This window comes from Laccaria bicolor, genomic scaffold (assembly GCF_000143565.1).
Source record: "Laccaria bicolor S238N-H82 LACBIscaffold_20 genomic scaffold, whole genome shotgun sequence".
NCBI classification, from domain to species: domain Eukaryota; kingdom Fungi; phylum Basidiomycota; class Agaricomycetes; order Agaricales; family Hydnangiaceae; genus Laccaria; species Laccaria bicolor.
The window spans coordinates 174,894-199,919 of NW_001889891.1; the positions used below are offsets into that span (position 1 = coordinate 174,894).

The following is a 25,026-nucleotide window of genomic DNA, read 5'->3' on the forward strand; positions in this document are numbered from 1 at the left end:
ATTCATCATTGAACCCGAGCAGAAACTAATCTGTTCGCAACCACGAAGTGCCACCGTTGGATATGTACTCTGCAGTAGTTGATGTAGAAGGGCTGTCAGTAGCTCATTGTATTTCCTTTAACTTCGAGTTGAGGGTTGAATATCCTTTGGGCAAAGCCGCTTGAAAGAGTGAGGGAAAAAGCGGGCTAATAAGTCGACTGGCTCTCAGGATCAAGCCAAACAGAACGTTCCAAAAAAGTCTCGTTGAGATAGATAAACGAAGTAAATATAAATACAGTCCTCGCGGAGGTGCGTTTCGTGCGTAGTACATAAGAGCGTGAAAGTATGCAAGTCGTAAGGGTACAAATGATGGTAGTTCCAAGAATCGAAAAGTCCCAATGAATGAATGTGTATCGCCCGCCGATGTGGCGGGGTGCAGAATAAAAAAGTTGGCGCAGCAAAATGTAGGTGCGGCCTGGTGTAGAATTCGAATGAATGTTTGGGGTATGCGTGATAAAAAGAAGAGGTCGAGTCCCAATGCGTGCGTGTGGTGGGTGGGAGGGGAATTCATGAGCTTCTCATTACCGCCCAGGCGGATACGGCGGCAATGGTAGAGACGATGATAAGGATGAGGATGGCCCAGAGACATCTCTTGGCCCATTTGACTTCAACGGTGCGTATCTCAGCAATGATTTGCTGGCGCTCTGCTTCCGTCTTTTCTGGCATCCACGCCGGTACATCAGCGTCGGAGGATGTGGGTGGTTCGCGAAGGGGCGAAAGGAGGATGAGGGCACCGAATATCCAGAACGGCGGGAATACTAGAATTCGAAATGCATGAGTTTTTTGTTATCTTGTGAAGAGGAAGAGAGAGAAACGTACAAAATCCGAATTTGAAGAGATACATGGCGAGCGTCATTGGCTCGGGCGCATGGAGTGTGTATGCTGGCACGTCTGATTCCTCAACGTATGGAGGGGGAACATCTGAGATGCTCATGCGGACAGAGTCGTGGCGACTATCGCGCGTGCGCGACGATGGGGAGAAAGTGTATCCAAAAAGCTCGTCCGTTGGGTTAATGGGGGCAACTGGTGCCGTCCGCGAAGAGTCTGGCATGGCGCGCGTGGGTGCCGGGAGAGCCACTTGGGCCTCGAGATCGATGGATGCAGAGGAGAAGGCAGTAGAAGACATTGACGGCGAATGTGTTCGTCGGTGTTGGCGGTGGCGGCGGAGCTGAGGATTTGTAGTTGCTGAAGGCGGGCGGGCTGAGGCTTGTGAGGAGACATCTTGCTTTGAAGCGGCGGGTTATATAGGTGCAAGTCCCAGAGCAATCCACCACTTTTCGGTAGTCAAGGAACGTTGTCCATCCATCACAAAACGCCCACACTGCCAAATACATGTCAATATTACTTCCTTTGTGTTTCCTCGTTCAACGTGGACGGAAGAGCAACTGAAAAAATAAGGGATGAGACTATTGGAGTAGTACGCGCATCTGGTAAAAATTTCAGGATATAAAAGTAGCGGGAAACAGAGAAAAGACTCGGAAGTAAAGACGCCATTAGAAACACCATAAATGGGAACTTGCGATGAACTGCCCGGAAAGGCAATTTCGGCGTGGCCGAAAGGTGGCCATCGAGTGCCTGTCAAATCCAGTTATTGCCTAAATTGGTGGACCAATCTACGGTCAGAAGCCATCACCCCGCGAATCCAATCCCGCGTCAAAATCACCAATCCATCTCAAGAATTGGAAGGGGAAATGTTTTCTCAAATTTCAAAGCTCCCAAAAACGTCAAAATTATTATATGAGTGTGGAATTTTGTTAAACATTATGCATATAAAATACAGAAAGCAAGGTATCCAATCGTGTTGTCGTCAATACAGAAACTAGATAAGTTACAGCAGAGGGAGGTAGAAAACCAAAGTCCGCGAAGTATGTGGTGCAGATCGTTACGACGCAGACGCATACTTTCTCTTCATATCTCTCGTGAGGGCTCGGAGCATCGCGGCGGTGATAGTCGGAGCTTCAGTAGCACTAGTCGACTGCGAGACGGCGCTGATACTTGGCGAGGGAGAGCTTCTACCATTGATAAGGGGGCTGGAGAATGGACTGAGGGCGTCATCGCCGCCCGAGACCGAGGTATCCGCAGAAGTAAACAACTTTATCCGTTTGGCTTGAGGACTGGACGTGAAGGATGTCACATCGGCGTCATCAGGCGATATGAGAACTCTTGACATACCTTGTCTGTGTTGTGTCCACTGAGTAGCTACGACGCTTCGGTGAGCGACGTATACTCGAATTCAGGACTTGTCCCAGTTTCATCTGCTGAGGTTCGATGGCGGACTCAAATGACCGGAGGGAAGATTTCACGGCAGTGACTGTGATATAATACACTTTCTTAGCGCCGATCTGGGTTTCCAACCGAATCTGTAGGATCTCGGCGATATGTTCGATGAAGGCGCGCACGGGGAAATCTGGCATATGATTAGTAACTAGACAGAAAGCCACCACGCATGTCGCTTACCTTGTCCGATATTCCTGTGCGACTGAAGGTCCATGATCACCTGGCTGGCATCTCCTCGTTGGTTAAGGGCTGAGAGCCACTGCTCTGCAACTTCATATGCGGAGCTATAGAATGATCAGAAATGACAAAGAGGCAGTCAATTGGATCAGCTTACTCGCTGTCTTCCAGAGAATCAGGGTCGAACGGATGAAGGTTGGTTTCACCTCGTATATTTGTCAATTGGTGCACGGATGAGTCAATCACATTCAAAAGCTCAAAAGAAGCTTGAACAAGGTGGCCGTAGATATTCCAATCGACTGTCAAAATCATTGAGTGGACGAATGAACCCCGTGACTGCAAACGTACAGAAGCAGTTGGAAGAGCAGTTTTCAATCCACTCTGTTACAAACGAGTTAAAGGTCGATTCGAAAAGTTTGTAGATCCCTACAAAAAAAGAAATCAATATCAATATGACCGAGAAGCTGATGTCAAATACCTCGAACTGTTAGGGCCTTGACAAGTTTTCCTTCCGTATCCAGAGACAACGACTTCATCGCATCATCGAGTTTGGAATCCAAGTCCTTTGTGGTCGATGTCATCGCAAAAACATGATAGCTTTCAAGAATGTTCTCCGACACGAATCTCTTGACCTGAAGTGGAACGGTCAAGGCATTGTCAGAAGCGCAAAGAAGGTGAATGAACCATATCAAAAAAATCAGTCGCCGGATAAGAGTCTGCTCCCTCCGTCCAGCAGAATATCAGAAGAGACGGGATGAAGTGGCGTTTGGGAGGTAATGTCTTGATGATGTCACGAAGGCGAGAGCAATCGTCTAAAACGCGATATTTTCTATCATCCTCCATCTCAGCGAAAGAAGAGTAGAGAGAACAATAGACAATCCTACCTTTCGATTTCGTCCGGAACGCCCTCGATAGGTGTACATTCGAATACAAGCATTCCCGGATACCCTGGCTCTTTGGAAAGTTTGCTCGGAGAAAGGGGTATCGAAAAGATAGCTTCAGACACCCATTCTCCAGAGTCCGGAACATTAAACTTGCGTTCAATCCAAATAGCCGTGGCGTCGCTTTCTGGGTTGACGGATAACCATATTTGCCAGGGCACAGATGGGTGATGACTCGATCGGCACTTAACATGGTTTCGCACGACTTGAAGAAACGATCCCTGGGCCCAACGACGCTCGTGTTCCTCCTGATTCTGGGAGAGAAAGAACGAGAATCGGGCGAATAGAAAGAAGAAACCATCAGGTCCATGTAACAATGATTAAAAGCGATGGGTGGAAGAGAACAATCTGCACCTCTTTGAAACGTTTGGCAAGCTCTTCGTCATCTCGTGGTGGTTGATAGTCGCTAGATATACGTCGTTTCGCTCGCTTCTTGTAGGGAGATTTACTTGATGCAGCTACACTGATCGATAACATTCGCTTCCTGTCGGGCGATGCGTCGTGGGATTGTCGTGCTTTCTGGATTTTTTGACGATAAGCATCACTACGTTGATATGCCTTTATCCACTCCGCCTTTGTATCGAACTTCTTCTTCCACCGTCCGTAGGACCTCTTGGAGAGACTCGCTTGGTAAAAATCATACGCTTTCTTTTCCAAGACCGCACGAGATTTATCTGACGATTTAGCGACGACTTGAGGAGGAGGTTTACTCTCGCCGTTGAGGCTGATGGCACTCAGAGTGGGTTGGAGACCCAAACCCTTGGTCTTTCTTGGCGCTGGTGAGAAATTATGAATATGCGATGTACTAGGCGTTGGCGTTGGTGTTTGCAACGTCAGGGGGCTTAAAGGGCCAGGAGTCAGGACTGGCGTTGACACATTATCCCTAAGATGAGCAACCAGTGCGCTAGATGGCAGGAAGTTAGTAGTTGGTGTGGAAGGAAGGGATATGGGGGCTTTTCGAGAGAGTTGTGGTGGTACTTTGGGCGACGGGACGGAATGGACAGTGGGACTGGCCGGAGCACTAGTGTCGATTTTTAGAGATGGAGTCGAACCGCGGGCTGTATCAGCCAAAGAGGACGGTGACCTAGATAAAGTCATTGGCATCGTGGGAATGCCATTGGATGGCGTCTCCTTTGCTGTGGTGGTAGGCATAGACGGAGATAAGATGGATTGGTTGGCGGGGGGCGGTGCATATGGTGCAGCGTTAGGATTCAATGAAAAGAAGTTGGGAATTGTGTTCGAAGAAAGAACGCTCTCACTTCTGTTGATAGTAGCTGAGGACGAGTCGTTTGTAGCAGGTGGTCCCCCAAATATTAACTTAGGTCTCTCAGTAAGAGAGGTTCGCGCGGTAAGGGGTTGAGTAAGTGGTGGTGGATTGGGGTCTATCATAAGAGACGGTCAGTATAACTTGAAATATGACGATTTGGTGCAAACCTGGTAATGGGAATGAGGGCGTTGTCCCGCCAAAAATGTTGCCGATTGGAACGCTAGATTGGTTCACTGTGGAATCCCCGGATTGCGGGAGGGGTGAGTTTTGAGATGGAAGACCCGCAGTTGACGATGGTGTATGTCCAAAGATGGGTTTCGGCGGGTTGGGTGGAATGGCTGGCTGGAAAGGAGAGGTGCCGAATACCGAGGGGGTTCCAAAGACATTGGGAGTTGTTGTGATACTCGCAAAGGCAGAACCTGCAGTAGAGGGGGCGGCAAATGGACTGGACGCAGTGGAGGGAGTCGGCACAGAAAACGCTGGGGCAGCTGAGCTTGACGGCCATGAGCCAAACGCGGACGATGACCACTCAGCAGTACTGGGCTTCACAGGAATGGGGGCGGAAACGGGTTCTTCGAGAAGTTGGTCATCATGTTCATGATCTTCGTCCACAAACTCGTCGTCATGCATTTCCTCATCACCATTAGCCTCGTAAATCCCGTTGATAGCCCCACTGCCGGTAGAATTTCCGTCAATCAAGTCCGGAATCGTCAAGTCAGCCCTGATGGCCTCTATATCATCGATCGTCTCCCTCCCGAACAACCTCTCCAGGATACATGCGACCATGTAGATCATCACCACACTTCCCTGGTCCCTCAGCACGCTCGCCAATTGACTGAAGATTTCCATGGCCTCTGCGTCAACGACAAGTGGAGAAGTTTTGGTGATCGGAGCACTCTTGTGCTGCACATGCAAACGAAAATCAGTCGTCAACTTGAAAACGGGGTGAGAGGTGATGTGATTTGGTATATTTTCATGGCGTTCTCTTTGGTCTCGAATGTGGATGAGCCTGTGGTACACACGCATTTCCATCTCGGTTGGCGCTTCATATCGACCGCGTTCGGTGTCATAAAACTCTTTTAGACTTTGCAATGCTGTTCAGGGATTGAAGATGAGTGTTCGAGAACTGACAAAAGAAGTGGGATGGCCCACTGTTCATTAGTTGCTGATCTTCCAGCGGGACAGAGAATCCGGGCTTGTGGCCCTCAAAGTGCAAACTAAGAATATGGAATCGAGCGCATCGATCATGACACTCAATCGCAAGAGAATTAGTGATATGTTGCAGAGTGAAGTCATTTCGAACTGCTCGAGAACGATCACGGATGAAGGTGGCGGTTTTTGATAGACCTCCTCGTGGAAGAAGGTCATGGAAAAGATAATCCAAGGTTCGCTTTTATTGCAAGATACTCAGTCAGGCATGGCGCTTCTCAAAGAGTAAATGAATGCGTACCTTCAGAACAAAAGGTGGTCGCAAATCGGACGGCAAAATTTTGTCCCCAGCAGCACGCTCATACATTTTCACCGCCCGTTTGTGATCAACCCTCTTCGTTCCGGGAATCTATATGGTCGTCAGCGTAGATGTATCGAAAAGCTATAATTGGAAGATGAACGCACAGTCTCCCATTCAAATAGGTTGTTCTCTCGTTCCCGTCGATAGCGTTCAAAACGTGGACACATGTCGTGGCATGTCCCAACAATGGATATTGCATCCTCGAGACGTTTCGGAACGAGAGGATCGTCCATTTTCCCCTCCGCAATGGCTTTTTTCCGTTCGGCTTCACGTGCTTTCACCAACTGGAAGGCGTTAGCAACTAACGGCTTAGAAAAGAACATCACACCCACCTCTTGGTAAAACCTCTCGCGTTCTTCCTGAGTTTCGAGTTCGGGTTCATCAATTTCGTTCGTAGCCTCTTCAACGTGGTGCTCAGCCTCTACGTCGATGACTTCTGCCTCCGATTCGTTCGTGGCCCGCTCCTTCCCCTTTGTTGATCCTTGGTTGACGCGAAGAGATACATTGGGGAACTTGCGAGGCACTCCACGACCGCTACCCCTCGAGCCTCGACCTCCGCCTCTATGCCCCCCTCTTTCCCACCTTTCGCCATCAGAATGGGTGGGCGTATTGCTTCGTGCATTTTCGCCTGGCGTCCAGTGCTTATTTCGAGAGTGTGGCCGCCCCCCTCGACCTGGGTCACCAACGATGATGCCACGTCCTCGACCTCGGATGGGTGGAAAGATGGCCTCCATAAGTTGATGGCGTCGGCGTTGACAAGGAAAGAGAAAGAAGCCGCGTTCAAGGGTCCAAGATCAAATTCTAAGGAGGGACATAAATAAGACCAAACGATAACCTCCTTACCAACGCTAAGCACACCATCCCACCAGCGGGCACCCACTGGCACTTTTCTAGGAATTATATGGACATATAACGCGCAAATTTCTGTTCAAGATATGGCCGAGCAACCATGTGGAATCCTTGTAACAATCTGTTGTGAAGTGGCTGCTGGGTTTTGTCTGGATTTTCTATCGATTCGTATGCTCAAATATTCCTCGCTCTACAGAATGTGTCTGAGACTCCACAGGACACGGATGTACAGAGAATCTATGCAGGAGCAAATGTTGTGATGATCATTCAGGTGGAAGTGACGATCCTGCAGAGCGTCAACCCTTAATTTCAGAAAGAGCACCCAATACCCAACCAGAAGCGCATCCCCAAATGCAGGCGAATCGATAGTTTATACCACAAACCACAGGCACCATTTATGTACACGAGTGCGTTCTTCCTGACCGTTTTTGCGTTGAGTGCCGGCTGAGCCATGCATTAGCTGGACAATGTAATTGTGAAGCCATGCCCACTATTCATGACAATCCCTGCGTACACGTTCCTGCATTCGGAATGCTATAGCACTCCCGCCAACTCAAGTAGTATCGACCAACTGGCCTTCGGATTGCATTCAAGCTCCAAAACTACGAAAAAGTCAACTTGATCCGATCTACCAGATCCCCTGGAGGCGTCAGTGATTTCAGCTTCAGCATTAAGGGGCATTTGAAGTCGCATACGCGTCACAACTTTGGAGTCCGCCTCTCTTGTCAACCAGGACGTGAGGCAGCCATGTTTGAGAGCTTAAAGCTTGTTCTCACCCCTGAAGCAGCGTATAAACACATCATGCGCAGCTTCCAGGTGTGCGCCAGCAATCAACCCACAGGTTAAATCGAACGAATCTACTTCTCGATGGTGTCAATGCATTGTCATGACGCAATTCTTACAAGGACGTTTGACTGGAGCGATATTGTCTGGATTCAGGGAAGGAGCTCGGTTGTGACAACTACTGTACGCACAAGTTAACATCGATTCTGGAAAGAGGGGCGCGGACGTGTCCAACTTAAACTACATAAATAGGAAGGCTGGAATAGAGAATAGATAGGTAAAGTAAAATGATTAAGGAGGTGTATCTTGTAAAAGAGTGAGAGGTATACGTATGCTTGGACGAGAACGCCTTCGATGTATCACCGGCATTAGCTGTCCAATTTGAGATCATAAATCAGGAAGATGGTGGATCCTTCATGTTTAACACAGTTGCCACATTTTGACGTAATCACTACGTTTCGCAACGAATAAGCTAACCTCAACATTGTTCAGAAAAAATCTCCACTCACATAACCATCGCTCTGTCGCGAGCGTCAGAAGGCCAAGACGGCGACCACTGGCTCCTGGCAGACCAGAAATCACCCATCGCAGCTATAAAAAATTGATCAATAATCTGCACAGCAGGCAGAGAGACACACGTACTTGCAGATCCATCCAACCAAGGTTTTTCTGAGCCATCAGGGAACCAGCCACTTGTACCACCGACAGCGACATCCAGGATGAGATAAAACGCTAATACCATCTTTGTCAGCCTATAATCTCGTTGACGAGAACATAGCAGTCACATTGATCGAAAGGAGCAGCTTTGGTTCCATTAACCCATGGATTGTCAAGAATGATTGCTTCCGAGCCATTCTGAACGACTGCGGGGAAGTCTCCGCGCTTCCAGAAGTCTTCATTCATTCTGAGATCAAGATAGTGATGCAACCGAGAGTCGACGTAAATTCGTCTAAAATGAATCGTCTGTCAAAGTTATTTCAAATCCTGAAAAGAATAACGCACATGAAGCTTTGATCCCATTCCAGGGTGTAGGTATGGAAGTCCTGGTCATAGCTGCCTCGATGCATCACCCGCCAACCGTAAGTTTTGGAAACAGCGTTTAGCCATGTTAGTGGGCCCCAGTTCAAAGACCCGCGAACGTAATTGCTTCCCCTAAATCATATTCAGCAACTCTATGGATGAGAACGATATAAGTAACAAACTGCTTGGGGTAGCTTGGCCCATTACCACGTGCCTCCATGATATCTATTTCGCCTGAAGAGGAGGGAACAATACGTCAGAGAACCGCACTCAGGAGGTCAAGACTGGTAAAGTAAACGAAGCGATATGAATATTTAGGAGCCAATGCAACGTGGGCGACCATGAGGTGTGATGACCGCCAAGACGTCGGAGCCAACCCATTCGAAGGTATAAAACTCACCACTCAAAGGCCATGGGCCATATGTGTTGTCGACGGGAAGCATCCAGATGGCAGGCCACAACTAGTGTGAAAGAAGTTAATGAGAGGGAATAACGGGCATCCAGTATCCTTACCCAGTCCCTGTCGAAGAAGAATCAGCTTCGTGCAAATCAATGAACGATTCAGCATACCCGGTAGGATTCTTAGCTCTTACTTCGACACGGCCATACTTGATACTGGCACTGTATCGAGTACTGAGCCTGGCGCTTTGGACGGGATTGATAACCTTCCCACTAGTGGAATTACTAACGGCGGAGCACGCCTTGTTATACTCAGCAATGTTGAAGGTCTGACTGGTATTCACAACCTGCGTCGTGGCGGTCGTGTATGAAAGACCCTGGGTAGTGTTGTAGGTGCATCCCGTTATGTTGTAAACAGTGCCATCTACAACAGCGGCTCCGCCGATGTTATCCGACGTGAGAGTCGGCGAAATATATAGGAATCCATCCTGCACAAATGAATTGTTCTCCGAGGCAGTTGTCATCTCAAATTCGCCGTTACTATCATAACATCAGTTTTCGACACAGATAGACATTTTCAACGAAATGACTCACCCAAAGCCGCTCATGTCTACTTCACGGAAAAACTTGCCATTGTCACCGAAAATGCCGTCCGAGGAATCAAAGTTCTCATCCAGTACAGGGCAAAGATTACCCTCAAGGAGAGCAACGCTGTTCCAACCTAACCAACAGCGAAACGCACCAGCAGCGACTCCTATCATCATAACCCCGTAAGTTATGAAGTAGGCAATACGGGTATAAGGGTCACGTGTCTGAAGCCACGGTTTGCTCAAAGTCGTGGTCGACATTAGCATCGTAGACTTGGGCCGGTCTCGCTGAACTTTGGTTCCAGACCCCTGCGCAGTGCTGTAGATCGTCAAGGGGCGTGTTCGTGGAGAGGCAAACGACTCTCGCAAGCGGAACCCCGACGAAGTGCGGACAGGCGGCGCGAAGTCGGCAGTCCCTGGGCGACTGTTACCATTAAGTGACGAGGACGAACGAGAGAGGTCCGCTATGCTGGTTGAGACAGAATTGACGCCGCTACTGCGGGGCCTAATTTCTGGGAATGGATAGTGGGGTTGAGGACTTTGCGACGCAGGCGACCATCCTGGAGTGTATTCGGGGCTGCTGAAGCTGGCAACACTTGCAGGAGGGGAGAATGGATTGGTGACCGCACCGAAACTCAGACTGCGAGGAGTCATGGTAGGAGATTCGGCGTTTGAATGGGTGCCCGACGTATTGCGAGAGTGAAAGAAGGCGTGGCCCTCATCCCCTTCATTACCACCCTCAATGACGAATTTTGGATGTGGCTCTGAGAGCGCCTCCTCGTTCGTTGGTGGGGCAGACATGACGCAAAAGTCGATCAGCTGGAGCTGCGTGGAGGGAAGATGAGCAAAGCTAAAAAGGCCGACAGCAAGTCGCGAGATTATAAGTTATTCTTGGGCGCGTTGATTTCTTCACCAGCCTCGACAATTTTGGTTGTTCCTGGCCTCGAAGAACCCAAACGGCGTGGTTGGATCACAAGCATTGATTGGAATGATCCCATACGCTGTTTGCCTATCCGACTGAAACCTGGGATTTCACCAGTTGCGGCTGCGGATAAAATCATTTACGATCAGAAAGAGCCAGAAAATTCTACAGCAGTCAACTATCCGCCCAATAGTCTGTATTTTGACTGACAGACCAGGCTCGAAAGTAGCCGTACAAGTTCTTATCATCGCGGGAACAAGGATATTCCGGAGCACTGGATAGGATGTAGTGCGGCCCAGAAAAGAAATAGATAACCCTAAGTGTGCGAGCCTCAACGTTGACACAGACGTGTGGTAAAGGGTGACAGACGACTCACCTTGAAAATTGATGATGATGCTACACCCAGCAATTCATCCCCATATAAGATCCAAGTCACAAAACAGGTGGACATTGCACAGGTCAGCGAGACCGAAAAGAGAGCGTTTCACACCTCTCTCAACAGTTGAATAGATTCACCATCCGCCAAAAAGAAAAATCCACTCAGAAGCATAGCATTCCTGAGACGCCTTGCTCCGATTTTTTTTCGATCCTCATGTTGGTTTTGCTTCTTGGACATCCGCCGGTATATACGCACATCAATCACGCACTGTATTGGAAACCCAGTCAGCCGTTAGGCGGTAACGCATGAGTTCCAGCTCCGTAAAGCAGCTCGCAGTAATCCCGCATAACGAGTCAAATACAAGGGCGACTACCACCAGCAAAGCTGAGAGTGAGTGAAGAATAATAACCTACAAAATTTCATTCTGCGAGGGCCGTGCCTGCCTTGTTTTCTGAAGACATGTATGCCAGCTAGCGCATTCGTTCAAGATCAAGGGTAAAAGCCGCGGATTGAAGCCAAATTCGGCGAGAAGCCACGGGAACAGGATACCGAAGTCGGGGATACTAGAGATCAACTAGAGATCGAATTGAAGAAGTTTGATGGTATTCCCTGAGAAAACAGCCTGTGACCGACGAGCTACACGCCTTGTATAAACGCAATGTTACTTGTTTAGAAAGCAGAGATCAGCGCTGGCTGGTGGTGAAAATTGGGTGACTGACTGGAAGTTTTGTCGCAACTCAAACCTCTTCGGAAACGGCAATGGCTTGTAGCTCAAACAAGTGTAAATACACGAAGTTTACTACTCACCACCTGCACTGGCACTTACAGGCACTAACCCTACTACAACGCAAGTCATAGATGCATTTTTTCAGCGCACTCCTCAAGTATGTTGTGAATTTTGAAATGCGAGTTGTAACGCCGAAGTATCACCTCGCTGGCATTCAATATGAGGTCGAGGACGTTCGTGAGAGGTATAGTGGATAACCGGAGCTTTGTTTGTACACGTCTCGGAGCAAATTCCAGTTACCAAATTCTTCTCAGAACGGTCAGGTTTGGACAAGGGCCGAACGTGTTCATCGGATGTATTCGCCATTGTTGGAACGGAAGACCGACTCGGTCTATTTTTTTTTCGAGCGGAAATCAATTTGAGTTCTAGACTTGAGTAAGTCAACGGGCTCAAAAAATACAATAGATTGGACTACTGTGAGAGAGAACTAGCTACTATCAGACTCAGGGTCACTTCAACGTTTGATGCAAGAAACCTAGCCGCCAGAATATCAGGATTCTAATATTTATCTAATATTGCGTAACTCTCGAATACCTCGCACTAAACGCGCTAGCGTCTAGTCACTTTCTTGCTTAGGGTAGAAAGGGGTAGAAACGTAAAGCGTTTTTTGCAGGTTTACGTTGCGTCTGCAACAAAGGGTGCTGCTCACTTTAAATAACACACATATAGGGTTTTAGGGCTTGTATGGTATCGTGAGAGCATTTATTTGAACTATGGCCTTCGCAGATATCTTTGACCATCCCCGATCTACTTAGTGCAGCTGTGTGGCCAAACGTACGCTCAACGATTTTTAGCGATTTTTTCAAGCTTGACATGATCAAACTGGAAACACAAGTTCAAGGAACAGTCTTATCTCTCATTCCAGGGCTAATCGTGGGAGGGTTCAAAGGTTTGAAATCTTAAGTAAAGGCATAAATAGGTGTATGCAGAGTCCCCCAGGCGCTGTGCGCCTGGAGAAACTCGCAAGAAAAATGTCCATTGATGGTAGCGTTGTCCTAATCAATACATAACAAAAGAGGGTGCAGGAGGGTGGGTAAACGCGCAAACGAGAGCTAACCGATAGCAAGCTCGAGTGGAGGTAAGACGAGGGAGTTGTCTTACAACTTGAGGTGGCTCCCCCCGTGGGTGAGTCTCAAGTATACGGCTCGCCCGCACTGGAAATCGCTAGTCTCCGAGACTAGGAGTATCTCGGGGAGAGGAGAATATTTCGTCCCCAGGCACCCGTGCGCCCCGATTAGACTATAGTAAAAATATTTTTAAACTCGATTATTTCCAAACCTGTGAAATTACTTACGAAAGCTGTGGAGGTAAATTTAAGGGCTTTGGTAAACATAGCCAAAGAAGCACACCTATGAGCCAGATCACACAAAAATCCAACAAAGATCGCACGTCAACGCGTCAACGTCAACCTTGACTCTAACCACGGTGTCTCAAACTTTGGCTAATTTCTTGCTGGAGAACTTGACAATGTTCGCATGTACTTTCGCACGAAACTCGCGGCATCCTGGCGCCCGCGCTGAGCAAAGGGGTGGCCAGAATTTGATAGCAAAATGCGACGCATCTGCCATCAGCCAACTCAACCTGTCGAGGCACGTTGTCTCATCAACCGCTTAGCTGGTTCGATTCAATTATGCGGAAGTACACGCCCATTAAATCCCCAAAAAAATCTGGAGTGTAGTCGAAGCCCTCTTACGCTTCTTTGGCACAAGTCTCCTCTCACGGGTTCAGGGAGCTTCTGAAATCTCCGCAGGATCAGACCTAAATAGTGCTTTTAACGGTCCTCCTAATAATCCGATCATATCAGGGGGGGAAAAGCGGTTTGCTTCAAGGAACAACGCACAACACATCTGTGGGACCCGTTCCTATCTTTACGACTCTTTGACCTAGAAAAGTTTTCCCTGTCCTGATCATATCCATCAACCCTCCTTTTGAAAACGTTTATCGCCTTTCGGGTGGCCACCATAACCTCACCGAATCTAGGAGTCTCGATTCCTGCCTTGGATGGAAGTCGCGTTTCGGTGCAGGACTTACCAAAGAAATCACAACGTCTGATTGGGTTCCGCTGACCGATTCTCTTTTATACTCCCGCCTCATTTAACAATTCTTTTGGGACCTGTAAACGCCTTTTCACCTTACCTTACGCGACCCAGGCTTTCGTTCCCCGTCGTCAGCTCATAATTAGGTACCATGGACTACGACTCATTCGACGCTGTTTTACACTGGATTTTCCGAGCGGTAAGTCTTCCATATCTTCCATGATTTGGCCAAGTCGGCTCGCCTATTACTCGTAAATTTTATAACTTACCTATTTTCCCTAGACCCAAGGAGACGCCTGGTTTAAACCCTCAGAGGAGAACATCTCTGCGGGAGTCTGCTTAAGAGTGGACCCAGGCCAATTTCGTGTCTTCCCTTACGAGAACCCTTTCTTGGCACCGTTTGAGGCTGCCGTCCGCGGTCTGAACCCCCTCGTTGCTGTCAAAGTCCGAAGCGCTGCTGTTCACTCTGCGTTGGCTACTGTGTGAGTTGCGTTAACCCCACGTTTTTCTTTCCTCAAAACTAACGTGGTCGCCCGTAGTGCAGAAGATGCTTTGGCTATCTACATTGATGCGAACACTCGTATTCAAATCCTCGAGACTGTAAGCCACCTTCCCAAGGCCGAGAAAGAGCAATGTGGCGCTTTCCTTGTAGGTTGTGTCCATGGTTCTAGCTCAGGTTATTTCTCATCGCCACACTAGCGTGACGAACGAGTCCTCATCGTGTGGTCCGACGACCTTGACCACATTGTCCCATTATGCAATGAATTTGACGAGAAGCTTATGAAGCTGGTGTGGCAATCGCGCAGCATGGTCGCCAGCCCATCCTTCATCACCTCAATCAACACATCCTCCGCTCCTTCAGCGACTGCCTCCGACGTTAATCTCAACGAGAAAGCCGCTATTGCATCTGACGGCGTCATGAAAGCCGCAACCAAGATGGAGAATGCCACCGCTGAAAACGAGGCGCCACAGCCTGAACGTAAATTTTGGAGTTGGAAATTATCATCAAAAAAATCCTCAGCCAAGACCTTAAGTGATCCTGAAAAAGGCTCTGCTGGCCCGCAGGCCCGACCTATCCGCCTCTTTGCACCGGTCTACGGAGGGTTAGGGTGCGCTCTCTCAATCTGTGAGTACCCTGTTCTCTCCGCATATAATTACTCATGTCCGTTACATCTTAGTCTTCATCGCCAGCGGTCTGTCGATTTTACTACAAGAATTTAGATTGGATCATAGCTACATGCGGTTCGCTCTCCTCGCCGCCACCCCATTTCTTCTTTGTGTATCATTGGTGAGCTTCCTGGTGATTAAAGCTGCAGCATTGCCTTGCTCAATAGTCATCAGTTCTTCTCGTCGCAAATTGTGGCGAATTTGTCGTTTGTGTACGTGAGTTCCTGTCATGCTTTCGAAGTCAAGCTGACATCGTGGTAGTATTGGACCTGTTGCTCAGTATCACGAAAACTCTCGTTACTATTCCGCTGTCAAACCCGAACCAAATCGTGAAGTCGATTCAAAACTTCCCCACATAACTGTCGAACTACCAGTGTACAAGGAAAGTTTGGAAGAGACTATGTGAGTGTCCGGTCCCGTTGATTTTCCGGTCACTTCATCATTTTGCCGGCACCTTCAAACTTGTACACCTAATTCTCAATATCAGTAGCTGATATACGTGCATCGGCCATTCTATTCCCCGTTCTAGCATCTTTACTGCCTTTTTCTCTTTTAGACTTCCTCTCCTCATGGTTTCATTTCACTTATACTTTCTGTCCTTATGCAGCGCACCTTCCGTCTTCTCTCTCAAGAGAGCAATGCAAACGTATGCAAGGCAAGGGGGCACATCGGCTATCTTCGTCCACGACGATGGTTTGCAATCTATGAGCGAAGAGGAGAAGGAGAAGCGTATCTCTTTCTATGCTGATCATAACATTGGCTGGGTCGCTCGTCCACCTCATTCCAACGATCCAGATGGTTACAAACGTGCTGGACGCTTCAAGAAGGCTTCTAATATGAACTATGGCCTCCAGGTATGCCTTTCCTTAGCCTTGAATTGAAAAGTTTATCAACGATCGCGCAGCTATCTTTATCCGTGGAGAAGCACATCCTTGCTTTAGAGGCCGCAGATGAAAGTACCGACGAAGTTGACGGTGAGAAGTCGTTGGAGGAGAGGGCGCTGGATCTTGCCATCGAAGAGATTTATCAAGCGAATGGCCAGAAGTGGAAACCGTGGGCCAGCAATGCTAGATCACTCCGAATTGGTGACATCATATTAATTGTGGACTCTGATACAACCGTTCCAGAGGTACCGTGCTCCTCTTTAAGATCAGATAGAGGAGGCTCATTACTATCACTAGGATTGCTTCAGGGATGCCGCTCGCGAGTTGGCTGAATGCCCTGAAGTGGGCATCATCCAACATGAATCCGGTGGGTGAGCCTACATCTCCTGACTAAGGACCTCTTATAATTTCACCCCTGAAGACGTAATGCAAGTTGCACACCACTACTTCGAGAATGGCATTGCCCATTTTACACGCCGGATCAACAAGTGTATCTCGATGGGATGTGCGAACGGAGAAGTAGCGCCCTTCGTTGGACACAATGCTTTCCTTCGGTGGTCTGCCTTGCAAGACGCTGCGTTCGTTGACACAGACGGTGTTGAGAAAATCTGGTCTGAATCCAATGTATCTGAGGACTTTGATATGGCTTTGCGCCTCCAGGTACGCCTTTCTCTCATTGAGCGCCCCTCTATTAAATTGATCATCGTTTCAGTTGAAAGGGTATATTATTCGATGGGCCGCCTACTCTGAAGGCGGTTTCAAAGAAGGTGTATCACTCACCGTGGATGATGAACTTAATCGATGGCAAAAGTATTCATATGGTTTGTTTGTTGTTCTAGTGACGTCCCCCCCATCTTATCGCCTTTTAGGTTGCAATGAACTTATCTTCAATCCGCTCATTGACTGGTGGAGACTGGGGCCTATCACGAAACAACTGCGAACTTTCTTGTGGTCGAACGCACCTGTCCATTACAAAATCAGCATGATGTCCTACATGTTCTCTTACTACGGCATTGCCGCTTCCGCTGTGCTTTCCGTACTCAACTACCTCCTTTTGGGCTTTGCGTATGAGGTCGACGGCTTCTACTTGCATAGCTTCGAAATCTGGCTCGCCTGCACGGTCGTCTTTCCTGGGGCTGGAAATCTCGGTTTCACGTTGCTGGAATACCGTCTTGGCCAGCGGGACATTTTCTCCTCCTTCATCGAGAATATCACATGGATTCCCTTCTTGTACGTTTCCTTCCATGATACAATGACTTCTTCGCATTGACGACCTGGCCAGCATGTTTTTCTTCGGAGGCTTGAGCATCCACCTATCGACCGCCCTCCTTGCCCACGTTTTCTCTTACAACATCACCTGGGGTGCTACCAAAAAGGTTTGCGCTAAGCTAGTGCCAGTATGTAAATCTCACCTTTTTCTTCACTAGGAGGTGGAAAGGTCGAACTTTTGGATTGAGGTTCCCAGAATCGTTAAACGTTTTTGGCTAGCCCTTGGACTGGGTTTTGCCATTATCGTTGGGATGATTATCCTCTCGACTTCCCTGGTCCCTCCTGGCTGGCGAATTCCCGGATTAGACTGGGCCGTGATTTTGCCCCTAGCGTGAGTCGAACCATCCTCAAACCTCATAGGTTCAACTACTAAACATTCTTTGAAGAATCGTTGCTGGAGGCCATGTTCTGTTTCCTGTGAGTCCCCCTTGATGTCGCGTTCACAGAAAAACCTCTAATTGGTCTGGTCATAGATTGTTCTCAACCCCTGGCTAATGATCTTTTCGTATTGACACTCTTTACTCCTCCACGGACATACATTCATTATTATTGGACCATCCCTCACTTACTCATGTTTGTCAGTGACCCTTTGCTGGTGATATCGATATCTCTCGTCTGCCCAAGACTTATAATGTTCTTTACTCGGACCCTTCTGACCCCACGTCTGACTTACACGGACTTTCTTCGCTAAATGTTTAGTTACGTCCACTAGACTTACATTACAACTTTGTAACTTTACATAGTATGTAGAACCTGGCCAATGGGAGCGTGGCTGTGCTCTGGGCTCATCCTACTACTGCTATGTCTTCTGAACAGGTATCTGAATCAACATTCGCGTCGGTCGTCAGAATTCCAAGTTATGAGCAACCATGGCCGAGACTCGATGGAGATGATCCCCTTGCTTTGTTGCATGCAAAGTTTTGGAACAAGAGCATGGCGGTCGAGGAGCAGCAGTGGCTTCAGGCGGCTGTGAATGAGACAGCGGTTGTGGACGAAACCATGGATGAGGTATCGACAATGGACCCAGACGACGATATCATTTCCGGTTGTTATATGCTCGACATCGACATCGATGGACTCGAGCTCTCAAAATTGTGGATTCGAGCCGAATACATCCGTGTTTTCAATTTCGCTAATGCTCGTTATGACAAACTCACCAAGGTGGTGGGTAGGGCGCCCTGTGTAGTTGTCACAGGCCAACCAGGGATCGGTGAGCTTGTCGCCTCCTCGGATTGTTTCAAAAATTACACCGTTCCATAAAGGTAAGAGTGTATGGGTCTATTACGCTTTGCGCCGATGCCTTGCCGAAAAGAAACCGGTCATTTGGTACTACCAAGAGTGCTGCTACTTGTTTGTGGAGGAGGGTGTCTACAAGTTGCCTGCCGATTTCATGACAGCTCAATTCAAACAAATCATCTGGACCTTGGTCGATTCCGATGAGGCCACGGAGGGCGTTCCCGAATATCTAGTCTCGCATGGGACTCGACTTTTTGTCATCTTCTCAACCTCTCCGCGCCATGATAGGTGGTCGCGTCTACACAAGACGGTGCAAATGGCAAAGGTCATTATGAATCCTTGGAAAAGGAAAGAAATATTACGAGCGTGAGTCCAGCATTTGACCTTGCGACAAAGCTCACACCTTGAGGACCTGTAGTGCATCGATAAACCCCCTAGGCCGCGCCAACGAGTCTCGCACGAACGAAATATTCGATCGGCTTGGTCCTATCCCTCGCCTCTGCATCGAATATCAATTAAACCCTATGGCTATGAGTCTGTATCGTAACAAGACCTTGACACCGCAATCTCAAAGATCACATCAGACAAACTCGAATCACTGGTCATAAGCGCTCCCTGTGCGGACCTTGGGACCGATTTCGTGTCTCACACGATTGTTCTCCTCAAGCGCGAATCATTAGACGATGTGCATAGTCGAGGCGTGGTCATTCCCATCACCCCTTACATCCAATCAAGACTCTCCAATAGGTTCCGTAACCTGGAACGCAAGGAACTTTTACGTCTCTACAAGACCTTTGCCGAGATGAGTGGACGAATGGCTGATGTTTTTCAGGAGGAAAGCACCCTCGAGCTCATTCCAATGATAAAGTCGGACGGGGCTTGAAACAAGCTGAAAATTCTTGTTTATTATTGAATCCAATCAGAAACTAAAATGTACGCAACCACGAAATGCCACCTTACATGGTTGGATATGTACTCTGCAATACGTGATGTAAAGGAGCTGTTAGTACATAGCTCAATGCATTTCCTTGAAGGTTGAATATCCAATGGGTAAAGTCAGGTATCTCGTTCAACCTCCTTCCGTCGTGACAAGTTACAACTAGGATCCCAGGGGCTGCCAATTGTTTCCTAAGGGTCTTTTGACCCAGGGATTTAACCTCGTCTGAGGTGCATGTTGAAAAGCTCCCTGGGTCGCGTATTCCAGAAAGTTGAAGAGAGGGACAAGATAAGTGGAGAGGCCATTTATTCTCGTCAGCCTGAGTTGATCAAGCCGCTCCTCGGCCTCACCACACGACCACTGGAGGAAACACTAATAGAATTCCAGCCTTATTGCTAGGTAAACTGCAGTGTACGAAACGTTACAAGTACGAGCAAACGAGAGCTGAGCAATAGATAAACCGATATTGTCCCATGTGGAGGGTAAAAGTGAGGTAGTCCGAAGCCATAATATAGTATTGTCATAAACAAAGTTCATAGAAGGGGGCGAAAAAGTTACGCATTAATTTAATGTTAGATACCGGGGGTGGTGAAACCTCGGAGCTGTGGCCAGTTGCCCAATTGCGATGGATCTCCTCCAATACGGACCCAGGTTGAATGGGAGGGCGTTGGTCCATCTAAAATGAATAGCTGGTGCCAACCTGGTGGTGAGACGCCGGCATTCGGAGGTGCAGTGATTGTACATATGGTTCCGGAACATGAGAAGGCGGGGAAGATCGTCCGCGCTCCCATAGTGTTTCCGTGGGTACTCGATGTAGCTGTGGAAACCTGGCGTAAGCAAAAGCAAGAGCAAAATCGATGGGCATGCTAACCAGCAATAAGGGATACGCGCAATGTCGCGGTGGTTCCCTGGAAAAGCTGCACGTTTGTGATAGTGACTGTTTCACCATAAGCCCAATCGGTGTTCGGGGCCGTAAAGGTTGGTTGCTGAAATCCTTGATTGAGGTATGGTGGAATGTAAACCTGCGAAGGCAGATGAGAGGGGTTTAGTAATAATAATGACAGGAAAATAGAAAGCACCTCAATGCGGAATTCTTCTGGATACTTGACGGTGCCATCAGGGTTATTGGTTTGAGGATCAGAACCTGAGACAAGAATACGTCCGTCAGGTAACAGAATCGCCTCTGAATGATACATGCGGGCGACGATAGTGCTGTTGAGGATGGCCATGCGTTGGCCAACGGGCAGGGTCGGGTCGTATAAGACAGCATTGAAGTTCGGGTCGTTAGCTAAACCAAAACCTGCGACTCCTTGGTGAGCTCCGTTCATTATCATGTAAGTACCGTCCGGCAAGGCGACCATGCATGGCATAACACGCTTGGAAGGCTGCGAAACGTAGTCAGGATTGTGAGGCCAGATCTTGGAAGAGGGCCGACTTGCCATCCTTTCTAATGTCCATGTGGGGTTCGAAGCCTCCGGAGCAATAGTCACGCAGTTGTCTAGTGCGATTCCAGCACCAATAGTAGATCCACCACAAATCAAAACCTCAAGTGGGTCTGTATAGGGTGCATGTTGTGGAAGGGGAACCGCCGAACCTATTGTGAAAAAGCGTGTCAAAAGGAAGCTCAGTTAAACGAAACGAACTTGCCCTCTAGAGGATATGTACGGCCAGCGAGGACTAGAGCACAAATGAGGAAGATCCCAACGACGACAAATAGAACGCTTACAATCGTTGACGGCACCAGGGATGTTCGGGAGCTGGAGTATCGTGTCGAATGTGACTGGATCAAGGATCCGGGCCTCATTATAGTAAGCTACGCCCTGATTAGCCAGCAAGCCCAGAAATGGAAAGATGATCACTCACCAACGAAGACGTGAGTACTGGGAAGGATGATGACGAAGGGATATAGATTGTTGGGGTCGGTTCGATTGAGCCACTCAAGAAAAATCACGGTTTCACCTCCAGCAGGTTTGGGAAGAATTTCCATGTTGGGTTCGGGAGACGCATTGCTTCCTGTCTCTCCGCCAATAACCATGATTGTGCCATTAGACAAAGTTGCTGCCGTTGGGTACCAGCGCTGACGCTAGAGTGATGCTTAGTGTAAGAACTTGACCAAACTACAGGAAACCCCACTTGAAGCGAAAGCTCTTGCCGATCCTCCTCCCAATCATTAGTCGAGTTCACGCCGGGTCCTCCATCGGGCGTGTACATCCGAACACCAAAGGTTGAGTCCAAAGACCATCCACCCACATTGATGATGCGGGCTGCTTTGTCCGGCATAACAATGCTTCCGGAGCAAAAGACGTCGGTTTTGATGTGCATCTCTCGCCACATGGCCGAAAAGTTGCTTGATAGGCTGAGATCCAACTCGTATGCGCCCGTGGAGTTAGGGAAGCTAGATAGAGGTTTAAGATGAGTGGTACATGCACGGAAGTCTTCGCTCACCCAGTACCACCTTTTTCGAGGAAAGTGACTTTACCGTTTCTACCAAGAGTTGCGATCAAGGGAACAACAACACTAAGTTCGGCGAAATGTCAATATGTAAAGTAATTAACTTTTGAAGAACATACCCAGGAACTATTCACAAAGCATACAGGATTCTCGTTAATCAAGGAATGAACAAAGCCAGCTGCAGTCGCCTTACCAAAGAACTAAAAACAAAAATGTTCAACGCTCTTTACCAGAAAACAGGAAACATACACGTACCTCATATCGGCCAATGTTAGTTGGCGTGTGCCAGACATTCAAAGTGCCACTCCAGAAATAAGTGTTGAGACGATTTCCTGCGCCACAAAGATGAAGAGGGTCGCCAGGACAAGGCATTGTGCACTCGGACTCTGCTCCGAAAACGCCGTCGTTTGCGGCAACATCTGTGATATCACCACAATCTGCGCAGGTATTAGAGTCTCCTGAAATCCGTTGGAAGACAATCAACACGTACAGCATTCTTCGCCATACTAGTGACTTGCATTCAGCAAACGTTATGCATGACGTAATGAAAGCTTACTTCAACACCGGATGCAGGGTACCCAAATGCAGCGCACTGGTTCATGCAAGCCACAGCAGAATTGTTCCCAGGCCAAATGATTTGATTAGGGAACATCTTGGTCGTGGTGGGTTCCCTGCAAGAGATGAGCAAACGTGGAGAGTTTATTCACGCTCAAAGCTCGTACCTTAAACATCCTGCGTATGTCCAACTTCCTGGAAGGTCAGTCTTCTGGGCAACCGGAACGGGCAAGGCCACCACAGTCTCATTAGAATAGACCGACAGACGGTTAGGCCCACCACAAGCTTCCCTAAAATTTAGAGCCGAATGGGCGATCAGGCAAATCAACTAACTAATGCGACGTACGTAGCGTTTCCTGCACATCCCATATTACAGTCGTTATCCGTCGCGATAACAGCTCCGGCAACAATATTATCACCGCAATCTACATAAAAGTTTATCAACGAGGGGGGTTGATGAGAGATAAAGATACTCACAGCATTCATCAGCGTATTCCATTCCGGCGAGGGTGTAACCTTGCGATATGCATTCATTTATGCAGAGCTCAACGGTGTTGGCTGGATTTCCGGCGATTGTGACAGGGCCGATTCGACCAAATGCATTATCTCTATTGTTGACGCTGGATAAGCAGGGAAGTCATCAGCAAAAACGGATACTTACACCCAACAAGCATTATAAGCCCAGTTTGTTGGAAGGCCCGTAAGAACTGGGAAAACGGTCGTGGTTTTACCACCACCACCACCACCACCACCACCACCTCCTCCTCCACCCCCACCTCCGCCACCGGTAATTGTTGGAAGATCGGTGCCGGTATAGTTGTACATGTTGAGCCTATTTGGTCCTCCACAGTACTCGGTGCTGTTGCCAGCGCAGAGCATATTGCAGTCCCCTGCCTCTGCTGGTGCTCCACCATTGACGATTGCGGTATTGCAATCTTCAAAATTAGATTAGAAACATAGTGATGCGAAATGATAACCTTAAAGACGTACAACATTCGCTGGGGGTGGAAGAAGTCAACCAACGTATGAAAACTGAAACAAACGGACATACTCAGCGTATTCCGCCCCAGAGAATTGATATCCGGCGTTGAAGCAGGCAGTAGTGCATGATTCGATAGTGACCTGACCAGTGACCGCACCTGCAATAGGAAGGGCTCGCCCATCAACGTTATCACTGAAGAGTAAAGGAAGGACACGTGAGTTTCTTAATTTAGAGTTAAGAAACCCAATTGCCGATTGATCACCTATAGCATCCGAGTGAAACCCAGTTCCCAACGCTAGGGACGATGATGGGGGCAGAAGAGCTTTTGCCATTCCAAAATACGTTAAGACGATTGGCAGCACCACATGGCTCGGCAGAATCTCCAGCGCATGGCATATTGCAGTCAGATTCGGTCGCGTTGACTGCTCCAATTAGTATTGAGTTTCCGCAGTCTACATTAATGAGAAAAACGAGGTCGACGATGTTGAGTGGAGTTTGGGATGGTAAGAAGTCAGGAAGCGTTCTTACAGCATTGATCCTATGAAAATGGGTTTCTTAGCCAAACAAGGAACAAGGAGAGGGGAACTGGCATACGCTATATTCCACCCCAGAAAAGGTGAAAGATTTTGAATCACAGAAAGCGATGCATGACTCAATCGTCATGCCAGCACCATCGGTGTACGACGCGCCCCCTAAGGTTCGCGCACCGACAGAATCACTACAGGGTGGGGTGAGAGGGGCGCGATGAGCAAAAGGGTCAATCTCGGAAATGATCGACGTACGTGACGCATCCTTGCGAGGTCCATGTGTTGGGAAGAGTAGTAGGGACAGTGAGGCTTTGGCGACGGTGATGCCTTGAATGAATGTGTTGTGAGGCAAAAGATAACTGAGTGTCCTTCAGCGCGGCGCAAAACAAGGGACGCGTCGAGTACTCACAGGAATAACAGTGAGCACTGAAAGCACGTAGGAGATCCTTGAGAGAGGCATCCCGTCGAGATTGAGCCAAAGAGCCGTCCGAGAGGATGAATTTATACGAGGAATATAATATACATAGTGGTCAGATTCTGGACCAAGGTTGTGCCTGTCCGGGCCTTGCAAACAGGTCGACGGCTTCGTAAAGAAGATGAGAAACTAATTTTGCTGTGAGCTTGGAAAGCCAAGGGACCACTTCTTGCCTATTACGTCGGGTTGTAACCTTTGGGAAGCATCCCGAACGTGAGTAATAGGGACAGCCACCGGTATCTGCACGAATGGAGAATACTGAGAGAAATTTTCGAGCGAGGGAACCGATCGCAATGATTCAAATCAGAAAGTGTGCAATCGATCCCGACTCTGTGCGAAGGAGACATCAGGAGACATCTCACTTCAAAAGTCTTTCCATGTCCACGCTCTACATCAAACGTGATTAGCTCCCCTGAATAAGATCAAAGTCCTTGGAGAAAGCGGCAACGCAATTGATTATAGATGACAGGCTGATGATCTGCAAGTCGCAGCTCGAGGGATTCAAGATGACAGCAGCCCAGCAAACGAATTTGAGCATTTTTTTTTTGCGTGGACGTGAACGTATCCGAC

General features: G+C 48.3%; 6 protein-coding genes across 6 annotated transcripts; 2 read left to right on the forward strand and 4 right to left on the reverse strand.

Annotated features, from left to right (window-relative positions):
• Positions 1-222: 222 nt before the first annotated feature.
• LACBIDRAFT_294722 (uncharacterized protein) lies at positions 223-1,235 on the reverse strand. The gene is made up of 2 exons (XM_001883307.1): positions 859-1,235; positions 223-797 (listed from the first exon to the last, which is right to left on the reverse strand). Exons 1-2 carry the CDS (start codon positions 1,163-1,165, stop codon positions 547-549), a joined length of 558 nt encoding a protein of 185 aa, XP_001883342.1. The 5' UTR covers positions 1,166-1,235; the 3' UTR covers positions 223-546.
• Positions 1,236-1,921: 686 nt separating this feature from the next.
• On the reverse strand, positions 1,922-7,513 carry LACBIDRAFT_329137 (SAC3 domain-containing protein; the record flags this gene model as incomplete). Its single annotated transcript, XM_001883308.1, has 16 exons — positions 1,922-2,153; positions 2,212-2,446; positions 2,497-2,600; positions 2,651-2,792; positions 2,842-2,919; positions 2,972-3,125; positions 3,178-3,322; positions 3,378-3,688; positions 3,789-4,816; positions 4,869-5,795; positions 5,833-6,091; positions 6,152-6,259; positions 6,316-6,495; positions 6,544-6,692; positions 6,794-7,012; positions 7,444-7,513. The coding sequence occupies 16 exons, from the start codon at positions 7,511-7,513 to the stop codon at positions 1,922-1,924; spliced, it is 4,341 nt and encodes a 1,446-aa protein (XP_001883343.1).
• Positions 7,514-7,646: 133 nt separating this feature from the next.
• On the forward strand, positions 7,647-8,187 carry LACBIDRAFT_302154 (uncharacterized protein). Its single transcript, XM_001883215.1, has 2 exons — positions 7,647-7,817; positions 7,870-8,187. Exons 1-2 carry the CDS (start codon positions 7,808-7,810, stop codon positions 8,016-8,018), a joined length of 159 nt encoding a protein of 52 aa, XP_001883250.1. The 5' UTR covers positions 7,647-7,807; the 3' UTR covers positions 8,019-8,187.
• On the reverse strand, positions 7,994-10,650 carry LACBIDRAFT_389714 (GH16 beta-1,3-glucan recognition protein; the record flags this gene model as incomplete). Its single annotated transcript, XM_001883309.1, has 10 exons — positions 7,994-8,294; positions 8,353-8,434; positions 8,486-8,575; positions 8,629-8,792; positions 8,846-8,995; positions 9,046-9,097; positions 9,204-9,324; positions 9,377-9,383; positions 9,434-9,802; positions 9,857-10,650. 10 exons carry the CDS (start codon positions 10,648-10,650, stop codon positions 8,264-8,266), a joined length of 1,860 nt encoding a protein of 619 aa, XP_001883344.1. The 3' UTR covers positions 7,994-8,263.
• A 3,474-nt stretch (positions 10,651-14,124) lies between these two features.
• LACBIDRAFT_236702 (uncharacterized protein) lies at positions 14,125-17,805 on the forward strand (the record flags this gene model as incomplete). The annotated part of the gene is made up of 17 exons (XM_001883216.1): positions 14,125-14,172; positions 14,256-14,455; positions 14,513-14,621; positions 14,673-15,099; positions 15,152-15,261; positions 15,315-15,352; positions 15,402-15,542; positions 15,748-15,994; positions 16,045-16,269; positions 16,322-16,391; positions 16,446-16,684; positions 16,737-16,845; positions 16,894-17,254; positions 17,307-17,400; positions 17,452-17,624; positions 17,680-17,710; positions 17,767-17,805. 17 exons carry the CDS (start codon positions 14,125-14,127, stop codon positions 17,803-17,805), a joined length of 2,661 nt encoding a protein of 886 aa, XP_001883251.1.
• A 2,233-nt stretch (positions 17,806-20,038) lies between these two features.
• LACBIDRAFT_302157 (uncharacterized protein) lies at positions 20,039-24,441 on the reverse strand (the record flags this gene model as incomplete). The annotated part of the gene is made up of 24 exons (XM_001883310.1): positions 20,039-20,283; positions 20,338-20,488; positions 20,546-21,060; positions 21,114-21,143; positions 21,193-21,279; positions 21,330-21,549; positions 21,600-21,861; positions 21,912-21,983; positions 22,037-22,043; positions 22,111-22,117; positions 22,173-22,354; positions 22,408-22,423; positions 22,474-22,588; positions 22,640-22,762; positions 22,819-22,897; positions 22,950-23,080; positions 23,134-23,407; positions 23,463-23,470; positions 23,524-23,646; positions 23,717-23,906; positions 23,983-23,992; positions 24,049-24,172; positions 24,237-24,340; positions 24,391-24,441. 24 exons carry the CDS (start codon positions 24,439-24,441, stop codon positions 20,039-20,041), a joined length of 3,126 nt encoding a protein of 1,041 aa, XP_001883345.1.
• Between the last annotated feature and the right edge of the window lie 585 nt (positions 24,442-25,026).